At 42.9% G+C, this 17,630-nt stretch overlaps 1 protein-coding gene across 1 annotated transcript; it reads left to right on the top strand.

The window, feature by feature from the left end:
* Positions 1-3,614: 3,614 nt before the first annotated feature.
* On the top strand, positions 3,615-17,526 carry slc24a6a (solute carrier family 24 member 6a). Its single transcript, XM_064955142.1, has 16 exons — positions 3,615-4,136; positions 4,407-4,520; positions 9,722-9,798; positions 9,988-10,062; positions 10,463-10,547; positions 10,814-10,917; positions 11,013-11,113; positions 11,213-11,266; positions 11,685-11,824; positions 12,093-12,256; positions 13,932-14,217; positions 14,675-14,841; positions 14,985-15,099; positions 15,490-15,602; positions 15,748-15,813; positions 15,948-17,526. Exons 1-16 carry the CDS (start codon positions 4,028-4,030, stop codon positions 16,056-16,058), a joined length of 1,881 nt encoding a protein of 626 aa, XP_064811214.1. The 5' UTR covers positions 3,615-4,027; the 3' UTR covers positions 16,059-17,526.
* Positions 17,527-17,630: the final 104 nt, after the last annotated feature.

A 17,630-nucleotide genomic window follows, 5' to 3' on the forward strand; every position in this document is an offset into this window, starting at 1 on the left:
CTGTGATAGAATGCATCCAATTGGTTGAGTAGCGCGTTGGAGGCTATTTTGTAAATGACGTCGCCAAAGTCGAGGATCGGTAGGATGGTCAGTTTTACGAGGGTATGTTTGGCAGCATGAGTGAAGGATGCTTTGTTGTGAAATAGTGAATTGTGAAATTTAATTTTGGATTGGAGATGCTTAATGTGAGTCTGGAAGGAGAGTTTACGGTCTAACCAGACACCTTGTAGTTGTCCACATATTCTAAGTCAGAACTGTCCAGAGTAGTGATGCTGGACGGGCGGGCAGGTGCGGGCAGCGATCGGTTGAAGAGCATGCATCTAGTTTTACTTGCATTTAAGAGCAGTTGGAGGCCACAGAAGGAGTGTTGTATGGCATTAAAGCTCGTCTGGAGGTTAGTTAACACAGTGTCCAAAGAAGGGTCAGAGGTATACAGAATAGTGTCGTCTGCATAGAAGTGGATCAGAGAATCACCCGCAGCAAGAGCGACATCATTGATGTATACAGAGAAGAGAGTCGGCCCAAGAATTTAACCCTGTGGCACCCCCATAGAGACTGCTAGACGTCCGGACAACAGGCCCTCCGATTTGACACACTAAACTCTATCAGAGAAGTAGTTGGTGAACCAGGAGAAGGCAATCATTTGAGAAACCAAGGTTGTTGAGTTTGCCAATAAGAATGTGGTGATTGACAGAGTCGAAAGCCTTGGCCAGGTTGATGATTACGGCTGCACAGTAATGTCTCTTATCAATGGCGGTTGTGATATCGTTTAGGACCTTGAGCATGGCTGAGGTGCACCCATGACCAGCTTTGAAACCTGATTGCATAGCGAAATGGTCGGTAATCTGTTTGTTAACTTGGCTTTCGAAGACCTTAGAAAGGCAGGGTAGGATAGATATAGGTCTGTAGCAGTTTGGGTCTAGAGTGTCTCCCCCTTTGAAGAGGGGGATGACCACAGCAGCTTTCCAGTCTTTGGGAATCTCAGATGATACGAAAGAGAGGTTGAACAGGCTAGTGATAGGGGTTGCAACAATTTCGGCAGATAATTTTAGAAAGAGAGGGTCCAGATTGTCTAGCCCGGCTGATTTGTAGGGGTCCAGAATTTGCAGCTCTTTCAGAACATCAGCTATCTGGATTTGGGTGAAGGAGAAATGGGGAAGGCTTGGGCGAGTTGCTGTGGGGGGGTACAGGGCTGTTGATCGGGGTAGGGGTAGCCAGATGTAAAGCATGGCCGCTACACCTGGCTATCAGCGGAGCCTTGTCTGGCAGCGAAACAATTAATTCCGCCTCGTTTACTGACTTTTTAAAAAACACAGCTGATATTGCTGACTTGCTTAAACAAATGTGGTTTCTACTGTCAATTAAGATGTACAAACTACGGCATAAGGGATATGAGGCATTCCGTAATTTCGATGAAGACAATGAGCGAGCTACAGTAAGACGGACGTAGTCAATATAACTATGTGTTCAGCACTTTTGAAATGTACAGCAACAGAATGCAGACGGCTAGCTTAGAATTTGAACGTTTTGATTTTCAAATGATTAGTCCAATCAAAGCTACTGTAGGTATAACGTGATTTTATGTCCTTTTATCTGTGGCCAATGACCTTGAGCCTTCTTGGATGGGCACTTCTAAAGTAACTCTAAGGCAGCACCCAAGGGGCTTGAATTTTTGAGCTCTACCCTTACAGTCTGACCACACCACTCACGTCGCATGCACGAGTGTTGCAAAATACATTTAGAAGTCTATGTTATCCAATTATTGCACCCACACTGCTCGTGTGCGCCGACGAACTTCTGCGTTGCCAAGAGCTAAAATAGATATCAGTTCTATTTCTGACGCAGATCGTGCTGCAAGTTCTGCCTCTCCCATCTCCTCATTGGTTTATAGAAGCAGGTACCCACGTGCCATCTCCCCATTGGTTATACCCACGTGGGTGACTGAAAGACGAACGAGGTCAATGGTGGTAATGCACCTAATTTATGAAAGTTGCCAATCGCATTATAAAGTCAAGAGAAGAAAAAGCCTGGAAGGAAGAGAGATTACTTGAAACTATTTAGTTGACCCTTTTATGTGTGGATTAATTGCCGGAGTAGAGGACCTTGTGCATTTCAGGTAAAATAACAACTCAATGTTTATATCCCAGGACAAATTAGCTAACAACAGCAAGCTAGCTAAATAGGACAAAATAGCTAGCAAATGCAAGCTAACTATCTAAATTGCCATAAATGTTTAATGCTTTTCGACCTGTCCCCAAATTAATATAATTGGTTCAGAGTTTGTTTTGATATTTTAACCTGCGTGTCGTGATCGCGTTTGGTGTGGGGGGACAAAATAAATGTATGCATGTTGGTGCACGCGTGCAGCCGGTTTGGGTTCCATGTTAGACTTGTTGGTGACGTAGTGTCCCCATGAGTGACAGATCACTGAGCTAATCACGCCGCAACACTCCGTATTTCCTGCTGGCTTGCCTCACCACCACAGAAAGCACTGAGCTGGGCTGAAACACCTGCATTTTGGAGCTACTTTACTCAAGAAACCAAAAAAAGAGACCATGTTATTAACTCAAAATATATATAATTGTTACATTGTTTGCAAACTGATATATGACATGTATTAATGACAAAATAACATGCAACACAGGCAAGCCTTATTTTTTTGCCCCACCTGCCCTGAATGACGGGTCGCGACTGGGTAGCTGATATTCAGAGCTTAAATTGCCAAAATTGATTAGTCACAGGAATCAGGATGAATAAAGCCAATACAACTGCCTGTTTTACAAATGGATGGGCAATCCTAAAATGCCATTGCAGGCTGACATGGTAGGCTGACATGGTAGGCTGCACCCCATTAAGCACGGACCGACGCCAATGTCTTTTGGACCTCTTCTCAGTCCCGTTAGGACAGCCGTCTGTTTTTGTGTATTTTACAAACGGTAGGCTTTCCACGTAGATGGGCATTCCTAAAATGACATTTCCAGCTCCACTGTAGGCTGTACCACAACAAGCACAGAACCACACTGATGGCTTTTGGACATCTTTTTTTGGTGATGTCCAGACTGGAGGTATTTTTTTGGTGATGTCCAGACTGGAGGTATTTTTTTGGTGCAGTCTGGACCAGCTTTGATTTCCACGTCCACAAACGTTTGTTTTTGGTCAGGACCAAAAATGAATGAATTATATATTCTCAATTTTCACCTAGAACCGAAAATGTACTTGATTTCAACTTCCAGAAAAGTATTTTGACCTTTCATTCAGAACCTAAATTAAACCTAATTTCAACTTAATTTTGCTTACTGGGGACTATTGTAGTTTTTTTTGTCTTGCCTAGGGAGCCAGTTACCCCCTAGTACCCTATTGGTCAGTGCTACTCCTGCAACAATTATTTTGTGCTCGTATTTGTGGATGCATTTTCATAAACATAAAATAATTATTTATTTATTGGAATTGTGTCTGTGTTGTGTGTCTTATATTATATTATTAATGACATAATGGCGTAACATAACATGCCTCATGTTGATAAATACATATTTAGTCCCTGAGACTGGAGCTCGCTCGTTGGTGCGCCCCACCCAATTTGTCGTGCACACTGATGGTGGCACCAAGAGCTCACGGTAAACACCCCTCGTGACGGAGTCATGAAGATACTGGAACAGACTGGAAGCGAAGGAGACATGATGGGAGGAGTGTGAAATTCTGGAAATAGTACAGACTTGCGACGATGTGACGCTTAAAACCATAAGCGATTGTGTGCGAGACTAATTATTTATCAAAAAGCCCATCGCCTGTTTCCTCGGTTCCGTGGAGGAACGGACAGATGCCCGCGGAAGATGCTGCGCTTCTGAAGACAGAGAGTGGGAAAGAATGGGTGCGGGGATGCTGACAATACAAATCCATGGCTGCACGTGAAGAACTAGCTTTCCCTGAGAGTGCATGAAAAATATTCCACCTGATCATCTGATATAAAGCGGAGAACCGACGCTGCGATGGTGACCGACATGTTCTGAGCTGAGGGAACAGCGGCGAGATGAAGGCGGCGGTGAGACCTAAGCGCATGCGGCTTTTCTGGCGACTCGGTGTCTGTGGAGTCGGGATGATCACCGCCACCTGGCTCATGCAGCTCCTAGACGTAACAGGTGCGTTTCCCCCAGAGTCGCGTTATTTATTTCATTCATACATAAAATATCAGTGGTTTATTCAATCATCACACCTGTTTCATTATTAAATTCTTATTATTTTAAAATGTTTTATTTAACTAGGCAAGACAGTTAAAGAACAAATGCTTATTTACAATGACGGCCTACCCCGGTCTCCCCTAAAAACAATGTGATCGCTTTTTATAAACACATAATATTAAATAGGCTAATATATTTTAGGAAATAATTTATGCTGCTCTATCCTAACAGACTCTCCAAGCCCCAGTGATGTTGTTGGTGACTTTCCGTGGTCTAAGAGAGAACTAATGCAGGAGAGAGAAGAGGAGAACCACACCTCCTACACTCCTACAACGCCCAGAGCTGGTGCACAAGTGTTTTTGTTTGTTCCTATACTCTTGGATCATTAGTGTCTTGTCTTTCTACCTGTGCATGACTCCTCTGCTTCCCACTCAATCATCCAGTGTTTCTAGCCTATCTGTCAATCTCTCTGGCGGTCTCTCATCATTTCTTTAAAGCCAGACTCAGTAAGTCGCAAATAAAATGTTTTTGTTTTTTTCAGGTTTAATATATCTTGAAATGTATTGATGAAAGATGAATTTGCCATTTGGATCACTTCAAAGTGACACAAATGAAGGTTTTACGAATTATAACTCCAGCAGTTTTATTAACAAATTGCAGGTCAGATTTCTCCAGGAAATTATGAGGCATAGGCCTAGTGATAATTTCTATCGCACATGTTCTAAATGTCTCTCTGATCCCGCCACGACTACAGCAACACATCAACACTAAATATCTAGCTACACTACATGACCAAAAGTATGTGGACACCTGCTTGTCGAACATCTCTTTCCAAAATCACAGGTGTTAATACAAACAGCCTCCACTCTTCTGGGAAGGCTTTCCACTAGATGTTGGAACATTGCTGCGTGGACTTGCTTCCATTTAACCACAAGAGCATTAGTGAGGTCGGGCACTGATATTGGGCAATTAGGCCTGGCTCACAGTCGGCGTTCCAATTCATTCCAAAGGTATTCGATGGGGTTGAGGTCAGGGCTCTGTGCATGCCAGTCAAGTTCTTTCACACAGATCTCGACAAACCATTTCTGCATGGACCTTGCTTTGTGCACAGCAACATTGCGGCAGGGTAGCCTAGTGGTTAGAGCGTTGGACTAGTAACCGAAAGGTTGCAAGTTCAAATCCCTGAGCTGACAAGGTACAAATCTGTCGTTCTGCCCCTGAACAGGCAGTTAACCCACTGTTCCTAGGCCGTCATTGAAAATAAGAATTTGTTCTTAACTGACTTGCCTAGTAAAATAAAAATAAAATTGTCATGCTGAAACAGGAAAGGGCCTTCCCCAAACTGTTGTGACAAAGTTGGAAGCATAGAATCGTCTAGAATGCCATTGTATGCTGTAACGTTAAGATTTCCCTTCACTGGAACTAAGGGGCCTAGCCCAAACCATGAAAAGTAGCACCAGACCATTATTCCTCCTCCACCAAACTTTACAGTTGGCGCTATGCATTGGGGCAGTTAGCATTCTTCTGGCATTCGCCAAACTCAGAATCGTCTGTTGGACTGCCAGATGGTGAAGCGTGATTCATCACTCCAGAGAATGCATTTCCACTGCTCCAGAGCTTTACACCGCCCCAGCCGACAATTAGGCTTGTGTGCGGCTGCTCAGCCATGGAAACCCTTTCATGAAGCTCTTGACGAACAGTTCCTGTGCTGATTTTGCTTCCAGAGGAAGTTTGGAATGCAGTAGTGAGTGTTACAACCGAGGACAGACTATTTTTACACGCTACGTGCTTCAGCACTCGGCATTCAACCATTGCAGCTCCCGAGTGGCGCAGTGGTCTAAGGCACTGCATCTCAGTGCAAGTGGTGTCACTACAGTACCTGGTTTGAATCCAGGCTGTATCACATCTGGCTGAGATTGGGAGTCCCATAGGCTGTCATTGTAAATAAGAATTTGTTCTTAATTGACTTGCCTAGGTAAATAAAGGTTAGAAAGCTCCTAGATGTTGTTTTCTCTTCACAATAACAGCATTTACAGTTGACAGCACTAGCTGGGCAGAAATTTGATCAACTGACTTGTTGAAAAGGTGGCATCCTATGACGTTGAAAGGTTCTGAGCTTCTGTAAGGCCATTCTACTGCCAGTGTTTTGTCTATGGAGATTTCATGGCCGTGTGTTTGATTTTATACACCCGTCAGCAACAGGTGTGGCTGAAATAGCCGAATCCACTCATTTGAAGGGATGTCCACATATTGTATGTCTCTCTTAATACAAACTCATACAGACTCATACATGAGAGTTGAGTGATACAGAATAAACGTGTAATTTAGCAGACAAATGCATGTTGTAACGGTTAATATTATTGGCTCCTGGCTGTCAGTCCGTCTGTGCTACAGTTGATGATATGCAATACCGCAAATTTGAAAACACTGGTCGGTCTGTCATTACAAAAGTTACTTTGATGTTGCTAGTTTGAGTTTGAATGAACTGGAATTGTTGGCGATTTTCATTCAGCGAGAGATTGAGAATATTTTCCTAGTGCAACACTTGCTAGTTGGAACATATTTCAGACTTCTCAGCACGAGCAATTCTAGAAGAATACTGGACACTAATCACGAATGCCAGCTCTGTCTACTGGTATGTGAAGCAAGTCAGCTAGCTAATTTAGCTGACTAGCAAATGGATAGATACACACACGCATTGCTTGCAAATGTGCATTGCCTACGGGTGGGTGATTAGCCTACAGCCAAATAAATGTTCATGCAGTTGCTAGTTGGCTAATTGTTTTTTTCTTCTTTGATGTGGGGTTTACTATTGCAACCCTATAGTTGCTATGGGTCAAGCAGATTTTTTTATTTAACTTGGCAAGTCAGTTAACACATTTTTTATTTATAATGACGGCCAAACCCGGACGACGCTGAGCTTTATGGGACTCGGCCGGATGTGATACAGCCTGAATTCAAACCAGGGACTGTAGTGATGCAGTGCCTTAGACCGCTGCGTTACTCGGGAGCCCAGATAACACCGCTACTGTTGCTCCGCATTAGGCGGCCTATATTGTTGAACTTGTCTATGTAAATTAAAATGTAATTTTACTGCTGTAACGTTCATAGCTGACTCAACTTGTAGATTTGTATTTTTTATGCAGTAGAGTAACCTACATGCTTGTAGGCTACAAGCAAACGAGAACACCAGCTGTCTGATACTGACAGATCAAAGGATGGCTTGCCCAGTGGCCGCTTGAGAATTATTTTTGCCTGGGTTTGTTTTGGCTCCCCGACAGTTTGATATTTCATAATCACAAATGACGTAAATTATACTTACTGAGTCTGGCTGGGGTTTACTGGGGTTCAGACTGATGCCTAAACCCTCATTAATACGCCTTTGAGGTCCGTGTTGCTAGGCAACTAAATGCTAAATTCTAGAACTGTTAGCAGAGTGTATTCTGAGCTTTTTTAAATGCTGCCCTGTTAGTATCGCCCACTTTTCTTGTCACGTCTGGTGTGTGTGTGTGCGTGCTTAAGTTAGTGTGTGTGTAGCATGTGCGTAGGCCAATGTGAATGAGTTTAGGGTCCAGGCCAAGGGGTCTGAGGTAGGTTGCATACAGTGCATTTGGAAAAGTATTCAGACCCCTTGACATTTTCCACATTTTGTTATGTTACAGCCTGATTCTAAAATGTATTAAATCGTTTTTACCCCCTCAATCTACACACAATACCCCCATACTGTCAACCCCCATATTTACATAAGTATTCAGACCATTTACTCAGTAATTTGCTGAAGCACATTTGGCAGCGATTACAGCCTCGAGGCTTGTTGGGTATGATGCTACAAGCTTGGCACATCTGTATTTGGAGAGTTTCTCCCATTCTTCTCTGCAGACCCTCTCAAGCTCTGTCAGGTTGGATGGGGAACGTCGCTGCACAGCTATTTTCAGGTCTCTCTAGAGATGTTTGATTGAACTCAAGTCCGAGCTCTGGCTGGGCCACTCAAGGACATTGACAGACTTGTCCCGAAGCCACTCTTGCGTTGTATTGGCTGTGTGCTTAGGCTCGTTGTCCTGTTGGAAGGTGAACCTTCCCCCCCAGTCTGACCTGAGCACTCTGTAGCAGGTTTTCATCAAGGGTCTCTGTACTTTGCTCCGTTCATCTTTCCCTCAATCCTGACTAGTCTCCCAGTCCCTGCCGCTGAAAACCATCCCCACAGCATGATACTGCCACCACCATGATTCACCGTAGGGATGGTGCCAGGTTTCCTCCAGATGTGAAACTTGGCATTCAGGCCAAAGAGTTGAATCTTGGTTTAATCAGACCAGAGAATCTTGTTTATCATGGTCTGAGAGTCTTTAGGTGCCCTTTGTATAAATTCGTATACACTATATTGGGCCCAGCCTTTGGAACTTTGTGGTTTTCCTAGATATGTCTACTGACGTGATTCCTTATTCTATATACCAGAGAAGTATTTTAGTTCTACATCATGGAAATATATCTGAGCATTGGCCAACGTTTTGTCCTGCTGAACGCTGCCCAGGATCACGGTTGTAGAATACTCACCAATTAAGGAGGTGAAGAGCTCAGGGGCAAACTCCGAGCAGGCTGTCATGTGCCTTTTACTGAAGAGTGGCTTCCTTCTCGCCGCTCTACCATAAAGACCTGATTGGTGGAGGGCTGCAGAGATGGTGGTCCTTATGGAAGGTTCCCCCATCTACAAAGAGGAACTCTGGAGCTCTGTCAGAGTGACCATCAGGTTCTTGGTCATCTTCTCCCCCGTTTGCTCAGTTTGGCCGGGCGGCCAGCTCTAGGAAGAGTCTTGGTGGTTACAAACTTCTTCCATTTAAGAATGAAGGAGGCCACTGTGTTCTTGGAAACCTTCAATGCTGTTTTGGTACCCTTCCCCAGATCTGTGTCTCGACACAATCCTGTCTTAGAGCTCTACGGACTATCCCTTCGACCTCATGGCTTGGTTTTTGCTCTGACATGTACTTTCAACTCTGGGACCTTACATAGACAGGTGTGTGCCTTTCCAAATCATGTCCAATCAATTGAATTTACCACAGGTGAACTCCAAGTTGTAGAAACATCTCAAGGATGATCAATGGAAACAGGATGCACCTGAGCTCAATTTCGATTCTCATAGCAAAGGGTCTGAATATTGTGTGAATAAGGTATTTCTGTTTTACATTTTTAATACATTTGCAAACATTTCTAAAAAACTTTTTTCTCTTTGTCATTATGGGGTATTGTGTATAGATTGATGAGGACAAAAAATAATTTAATCCATTTTAGAATAAGGCTGTAACGTCACAAAATGTGGAAAAAGTCTAGGGGTCTGAACTTTCCAAATGCACTGTATGTCCTAAAGAGTCCACTTAAACCAGGAACTGTGTGGCTGTTGCTAGGGGATGATATGGAACACTCACATGGTCACATGATCTCAAATCTCAAGAACTGCTAGAGTTTTGGAGCGCATAAAACTGTCTTATTCCCTTGAATTGGAACCCTTCTTCAGAAAAAACACTCAATCTCTCTCTCCACTCCCTCTCTTTCAGCAATCCATGAGTTTCCAGCAGATATTTTCTCTCCAGAGCAGAGGAGAAAAGGAGCAGTTCTTCTCCATGCAGTCTGTGTGAGTGGCCTACCATGTCATTAGGAATTAGAATGCATATATAGTCATTTAATAGGATCTCTATGTAGCTTACTGCATTGTTTAACAATGCTGTCATAGTACACCATTCTACTGTAACAGTACCCCAACAATCACTGTGTCATCCAACTCAGTCCACAGACAGGCTGTTTCTTCTCCTGTGTTTTCTAGGCGATCTACATGTTCTATGCCCTGGCTATAGTCTGTGATGTCTATTTTGTTCCATCACTGGAGAAGATATCAGAGGTGACAATAAAAACACCTTCCCACTTCTATTGGTTTCTTTGCAGGTTGACATTTATTGTCATGAGTCTTTCCCTAGAGGCAGAACTGAACCATTTCTGCTAGATGGGCCAGCTGCAAAGTCAAAATTGGCTATATTGTAAAAATATTTGCTTTTTGGTCTTATTTTAAGGTTCGGGTTAGCAGTGTGTTTAAGGTTAGGGTCAAGTGTTGGGTTAGGTTTAATGACTTTGTGGCTGTGCCAGCTCGTGACCACTCTGCATTGCTGCATCTAGTATATGTCATCTCAATAAATGCCAACCTGCAGTTTGTTTCCCTCGTCACTTTTTGATTGCCTCTTCACTGTTTGACATTTTGTTTTAATTACAAAGCCTCTCTGTTTATCCATTAACCTATTTTCTAGAATCTTCAACTCAGTGAGGATGTTGCCGGGGCAACATTCATGGCGGCTGGGAGCTCCGCCCCTGAGCTTTTCACCTCCTTAATTGGTCAGTATTCTACATCCTTGATTCTGGGCCGCGTTCAGCAGGACAAAACGTTGGCCAACATTCAGATATAAATCTATGATGTAGAACAAACATACTTCTCTGGTATATAGAATAAGGAATCACGTCAGCTCTTGTAATGGGATATCTATCTGCAAAGTTCCACAATGTTTTTGTTCTGAACATAGCCCAGGGAACCAGAAGGGGCCTGCAAATGCATACTGATTGGATCAATATGCACTGCTGTTGACCTCCTCTTGTTCTCCCAGGTGTCTTCATCACGAAAGGTGACCTGGGGGTAGGCACCATTGTGGGATCGGCTGTCTTCAACATCCTCGTCATCATCGGCATTTGTGGGATCTTTGCCGGACAGGTTACTCAACTTTTTTGAGACAGGTGAAAGCAATATGGTAGGATTTAGATTTAGACAGGCAGTGTTGTTCAGCAGTATGTTGTGTTCTCTCTCAGCCTATCTCGCTGAGCTGGTGGCCGCTGCTTCGGGATTCTCTCTACTACATCCTGTCTATATTGATGCTGATTGTGGTGATCTATGATGACAAAGTTATTTGGTAAGGACATTGGACCATTAACAAGACTGGGTTCTCTACATATTTATAACTCAGTGATACATACAGATTGTGCTTTTAAACAGTTTTTCTCTGTTGTAGGTGGGAAACCATCATACTGATCTCCATGTATCTAGTCTACATTATCATCATGAAGTGAGTAACTGACTACATTATCATCATAGGGTAGGTTACTGATTATATTATCACCATGAAGTAGCTGGCTACATTATCATCGTGGAGTGAGTAACTGGCTACATTATCACCATGAGCTGAGTTACTGGCTGCATTATTATCATGGAGTGAGTAACTGACTACATTATTGTTGTGGGGTAGGTTACTGACTACATTATCATCATGGGGTAGGTTACTGACTACATTATCATCATGGGGTAGGTTACTGGCTACATTATCATAACGGGGTAGGTTACTGACTTTGTCTGTGCCTCTTATAGTTTACTATTTGTTCAGTTCCCCTTCTTACCCCACAACATTTTACTTCAGATAAGCACAAGCAAGGTATCTATCCAGGACAGATGTTGGTTGCTATACTGTGTGTGTGTGTTTTGTGTAGGTTTAACAGACCCCTGTCAGGCTGGGTGGAGAGGCACTGTGGTCGAGGGGGCCAGCCCTGCTTCAGTACCTTGAGACGGACCACCGCAGTGGGGCATGGGGGAGTCGACTGTGACACCGACATGGTGCTGCTGAAGAGAGGTCGGTTTGTGTCTCTACCACTGATTGTTTGTGTGTCTACGCACACACTTATATCCACATTGCTTCAAATTGTTTTCAATCAAATGGAACATATCCCATTGGATCATGATTCTAAAATAGACAGACATAAAGTAGCTCTTTCAGTTGAAAACCTACTTTTGCTCACCTCCTCCCTCTCTCCTTTCTCCTCCTCTCTCCTCGTCTCTCTCTCTCCTCCTCCCTATCTACTCCTCCTCCCTCTTCTCCACCTCCAACATCTCTCTCTCAGATTCGTGTGCAGGGCAGGAGACTGCAGTAGTGATGGTGGATGAGTTGATGAGTCTGCACCCTCACCAGCTGAGCTTCTCTGAGGCAAGCCTCCATCTCCTGATCACCCCACATTTCCCCCCCTACACACGCCTCCGCATGGCAGGACGCATGGTCATCAATGAGGTACACAGGACACACAAGCACACACCACACACACAGCAGTATGTCTCCACACCTTAGCATGGAAAGATGCATGGTTATTATAGAAGTTATTATAGAAGCGCAAAGAACACACACATGTAGGGCTGTTGCAGTGTCCGTATTACCGCCACACCAGCAGTCACGAGTAATGAAGGCAGTCAAATTCCATGTGACCATTTAGTCACGGTAATTAGGCTTTTCCAAGCTCTGCTGGTTATTAGTAGCCAACCAAACTTGCTAACTGCTTGGTACTCAGCACTCTCTTGTCCCTCTAATCACTCTGACATCAATGCAAATATAATCAAACATATAATTAAACACTTCATGAGCTCATGTTGCGCATCATTTTTATAGGTGAGAAAACAGAGTGATGGCCTCTATTAAAAAGAGGAGGATCCCATCTGCTTTCTATAGGCTAGGTCTACTATATTTATTTCTCAACTTTCCTAATATTTAGCTAATATTAAGCACATTGGTTCTCTTTACAACAGAAGTATAGCCTACCTGCTGGCATGAAAATGAATCACAGGAAAAGTGTCCTCTATTTGCTATTTAAGTGCAGAGATGACATGTATTTTGCCTTTTTTGAGTCAGTCACACACCTCATGTAGCCTAGCCCATAGGCCCATATGTTTTGATAAGATTTGTATCAAAAGTGGTACTAAAGTGGCCAAAAACTTACTTAAAATTAAGCACATTTATCCACTTTACAAAGGGTGTAAAGCCTAACTGGCACACATACTGTATGCATGGTTTGGGAAGATAATTTTCACCATAAAAATGCACCTTCATAATAAAAGCATTACATGCATAATCACATTTGTGGTCACTTTTGATAATGGTGTTTTCCGCTAATGGAACATTCATTGTGAATGAGACACTAAATGAAGCATATCGGAGGACCTATTTCTTTGTTAACCGCTCAACACATAATAGCTGCATGTGTGCACTCCCTCAAATCATTTGGATAACATATCCTTTCTATTTTATTCAGCTTTGTTCTATTGTATTCTTCATACTATAAAATAATGACACAGAATTCTAGGTAAATCTTGTCTGCTAAATGAACTAGTGTAGCCCACAGCCATATGCCGTAGCCACATCAGGACCTAACATAAGGACAACTCAGAGTATGTTATTCTGTTCTTCTGAAATGGACTACATTTTCTTCATATCATGTTTCTTTAGACCGGTCTAAAATAAATAATGGATTTATTGTTATGGTGTAGGCTATAATACATAGATTTATTAGACTTTTAAAATGTAGATGTTCCAAAGGTCTGCATCATTGGCTTGTAAGCTATGTGTGGAAGCCAGGAGATGCTAAATGTGTTTATGTTAATTAATTGTAAATTACCGTGAGACTGACACTTATTTGCTTGACCATCACCGGCTGATGAAATTCCGTGACCGCTACAGCCCTACACACATGCATTGCATTTCCTAACACTCCCATGCCTTTGCTTTTGCTGGATGCACGATTACAAAGCACAAACACAGACCCACTATGCTTGTTTCATCCCTTTTATTCTGTTCTGGCTGAATGCTGAAAGCCAACATTGTGCTGCTGGATGTTCTCTTGCTCGAGTTGTGAAAAACTCTAAGAAAAAAAAACTGTAAAATGTATAAAGTTTGTCTCTTACCTTCTCACTCACAGAGACAGAGGTTGAGCCGGGCTCGGGGCCAGGAGGAGAACGGTGGGGAGGAGGGGGGAGATGGGGCCACATGGGGAATAGGGAACAGTGGGGCAGGGGAGGAGAGGGGAGATGGGGGGGCATCATGGGCAATAGAGAACGGTGGAGCGGGGGACAGTGAAAGGCAGCCACTGGAGGGGGACGGAGACAGGGATGGGGGGACGGAGGGGAACACAGAGGGGTTACAGCCTGAAGAGGAGGAGCTAGAGGAAGAAGAGGAGGCCTCCTTCAGTCCCTTCATAGTGCCAGGTGAGTGTAACCTTACAAACACATTTACAAACAAAGAACCTGTTGTTACTGTAAAGCTCTTCGTAGATTGAGGTCAGGTTACTGTAAAGCTCTTCGTAGATTGAGGTCAGGTTACTGTAAAGCTCTTCGTAGATTGAGGTCAGGTTACTGTAAAGCTCTTCGTAGATTGAGGCCAGGTTACTGTAAAGCTCTTCGTAGATTGAGGTCAGGTTACTGTAAAGCTCTTCGTAGATTGAGGTCAGGTTACTGTAAAGCTCTTCGTAGATTGAGGTCAGGTTACTGTAAAGCTCTTCGTAGATTGAGGTCAGGTTACTGTAAAGCTCTTCGTAGATTGAGATCAGGTTACTGTAAAGCTCTTCGTAGATTGAGGTTAGGTTACTGTAAAGCTCTTTGTGACTACTCTTGCACTTTGTGATTGATGATTGAAAAACCAAGGTGCTGCTCCCTCCATCCTCAGGAGGGCACTGTGAGCGTGTGCGCTGGCTTGTGTCATGGCCTCTGTGCCTGCTGCTCTGCTGCACTGTACCCAACTGTGTCCTGCCTCGCTGGAGCCGCTGGTACCTCCTGACCTTCCTGGCCTCCACACTCTGGATCGCAGTCTTCTCCTACCTCATGGTCTGGATGGTATGACTACAGATCACACATACACAAGCTCACACATATAAACAAACACATGTTCCTACACATACAAATGGGATTTGATCATGTTGATAAGAATGTAACAGCTTTATAATAACCCTGTCACCAAATGCCCTCTATGCTCCCAGGTGACCATTATCAGTTACACGCTGGGCATCCCTGAGGTGGTGATGGGCATCACCTTCCTGGCAGCTGGCACCAGCGTACCGGACTGTATGGCCAGCCTGATTGTCGCACGGCAAGGTAGTCAAATTCTAATGAATCTTTGTGTGTTGTGACGTTAACCTTTTTTGTTTGTTTTGTACGGTATGAAGGACATGCCTGTCTAACAGTAGGCCTTGTTTTGACTGGTGTGTGTGTGTGTGTGTATTGTAGGTATGGGGGATATGGCTCTCTAACAGTAGGCCTTGTTTTGACTGGTGTGTGTGTGTGTGTGTATATTGTAGGTGTGGGGGATATGGCTCTCTAACAGTAGGCCTTGTTTTGACTGGTGTGTGTGTGTGTATTGTAGGTATGGGGGATATGGCTGTCTCTAACAGTAGGCCTTGTTTTGACTGGTGTGTGTATTGTAGGTATGGGGGATATGGCTGTCTCTAACAGTATGCCTTGTTTTGACTGGTGTGTGTATTGTAGGTATGGGGGATATGGCTGTCTCTAACTCCATTGGCAGTAATATCTTCGATGTGCTTCTGGGACTTGGGTTCCCTTGGTTCCTGCGCACTCTGGTGGTCGACTACGGATCAGTGGTAGGGACAGATTTTTTTTGTGTGTTGATTAGTTTCTGTGTGGCTCTGGTTGACAAATGTTCATCAACCAAAAAGCTAGGTATTGTGTCTTTGAGGTTGCCAGATGTGCATCTACATAAAGAGGTTGTGTTTTTATGGATGGCAGGTGTATATCAACAGTAAAGGCCTGGTCTATTCAGTTGTTCTGCTGTTGGGTTCAGTGTTCCTCACTGTGAGTATCACTGTAATATCTTTTAAAGTTATTTGCATAACCATATCTGACTGTATATAGTACTTTTCTGCTGCTCTAATCTTCTCTGTCCACCTCTCACTTCTTTCTCCATTTCTCTCTATCACTCTCTGCAGGTCCTGAGTGTTCATCTGAACCGTTGGTGGTTGGACCGCAGACTGGGTCTCTGTCTCATGATGCTCTATGTCATCTTCCTACTCTGCTCGGTCGGCTTCCAGCGACTGTAGGCCAGGTTCCCAAACATTTTAGTATGATTATTATGATACTATTTGATGTGATGTTTTCACTTGTTGACATTATTTATCAGTTGTATGTGTACGGGTATTTAGTTACGGTTCATTTGCATTTGAGACATTTATGAATATTGTTATTGATGGGGAAACCTCATTTTATCTTTGAATAATGTTTCAAACTGGATCTTTTACATAGTTTTATACAGAGCAACTAGAGAAATGTGTGATATCCGAAGATGACCAGTCGAGAACATCCACTTCACACAATGAATTTGTAATGTATTGAATTTCTATCTACAGCTTAGTTACTTGATGAATCATATTCTTTAGAGTGAAAGTGTTAAAAGATCCAGTGCAGTCAAACTTGATTTTCCTGTTTTTATATATATTTTCACACTGCGTTTGGAATAATACATTTCAACAGTATGATAATGCCCTTTTTAGTGTAAGGTGTTTGAAAAGACAGTGGGATAGAGTTTTGGCCTGCCTGGAGTTCCAAACCTATTTTTGACCATTGTTTTAAATGAAAATCATTGTAAGGTACTTAATTGTTACCCAGAAATGATTTGATATTGAGATAAAAACAATGCATTGGACCTTTTAAGACCCAATATTGTATTGCTTGTAGGAGTGCCACAGCAGTAACCTTACTCTGCTAATCATATATAATTGTATGCTTGTAGGATGACTCATGTATGTAGACTGAACAAAAATATAAACACATGTAAAGTGTTGGTTCCATGTTTCACGAGCTGAAATAAAAGAGCCCAGAAATGTTCCATATGCACAAAGCTTATTTCCCTCAAATTTTGTTTATCCTTGTTAGTGAGCATTTTATCCTTTGCCAATATAATCCATCCACCTGACAAGTGTGGCACATCAAGAAGCTGATTAAACAGAAGGCCACTAAAATGTGCAGTTGTCACAACACAATGCCACAGATGTCTCTAGTTGATGGAGTGCAATTGGCATGTTGAATGCCCAGATAATTGGATGTTAATTTCTCTACTACAAGTGGTCTCCGTCATTTTAGGGAATTTGTCAGACTATGTCTATGGTATTTTGCGGATGTCAAGTTGTGAACAGTGCCCTGTGGTGGCAGTGGGGTTATGGTATGGGCAGACATAAGCTACTGACAATTTGAATGCATAAAAATACCATGATGAGATCCTAAATCCCATTGAGGCCTTTTTTTTTTTTTAAGGTATCTGTGACCAGCAGATACGTCTATTTCCGGTCATGTGAAATCCATAGATCACGGCCTAATTTATTTAAATGAACTAGTTTCCTCATGAACTAACTCAGTAAAATCTTTGAAATTGTTGCATGTTGCATTTAGCATGGTTTATTCACTCACTGTTGGACTGATGATTACACTGTTTTCATTGCTGTAAATACTTCAGAGCATTGTTTCTGTTTAGAGAATGTGTGAGTGCAATAAATACCACGGTCTGTGCAATAATTCCTTTTGCAGTCTCCCTCCTTTAAATGTATCCCTCCCTGAGTTTCTTGTAAGTTATGGAGGTACCTATTGCTGAAGTATGAACAGAAGCTTGGGAATGTCCA

Source organism: Oncorhynchus masou, chromosome 32, assembly GCF_036934945.1.
Source record: "Oncorhynchus masou masou isolate Uvic2021 chromosome 32, UVic_Omas_1.1, whole genome shotgun sequence".
NCBI classification, from domain to species: Eukaryota; Metazoa; Chordata; class Actinopteri; order Salmoniformes; family Salmonidae; genus Oncorhynchus; species Oncorhynchus masou.

Excerpts from the sequence above, each read along its gene's own strand:
- slc24a6a (XM_064955142.1), top strand. The coding sequence starts at position 4,028 with ATGAAGGCGGCGGTGAGACCTAAGCGCATGCGGCTTTTCTGGCGACTC. Across the intron at positions 4,521-9,721 it reads TCCTACAACGCCCAGAGCTG|CAATCCATGAGTTTCCAGCA; the intron begins GTGCACAAGTGT and ends CCTCTCTTTCAG. Across the intron at positions 10,548-10,813 it reads GCTTTTCACCTCCTTAATTG|GTGTCTTCATCACGAAAGGT; the intron begins GTCAGTATTCTA and ends TTGTTCTCCCAG.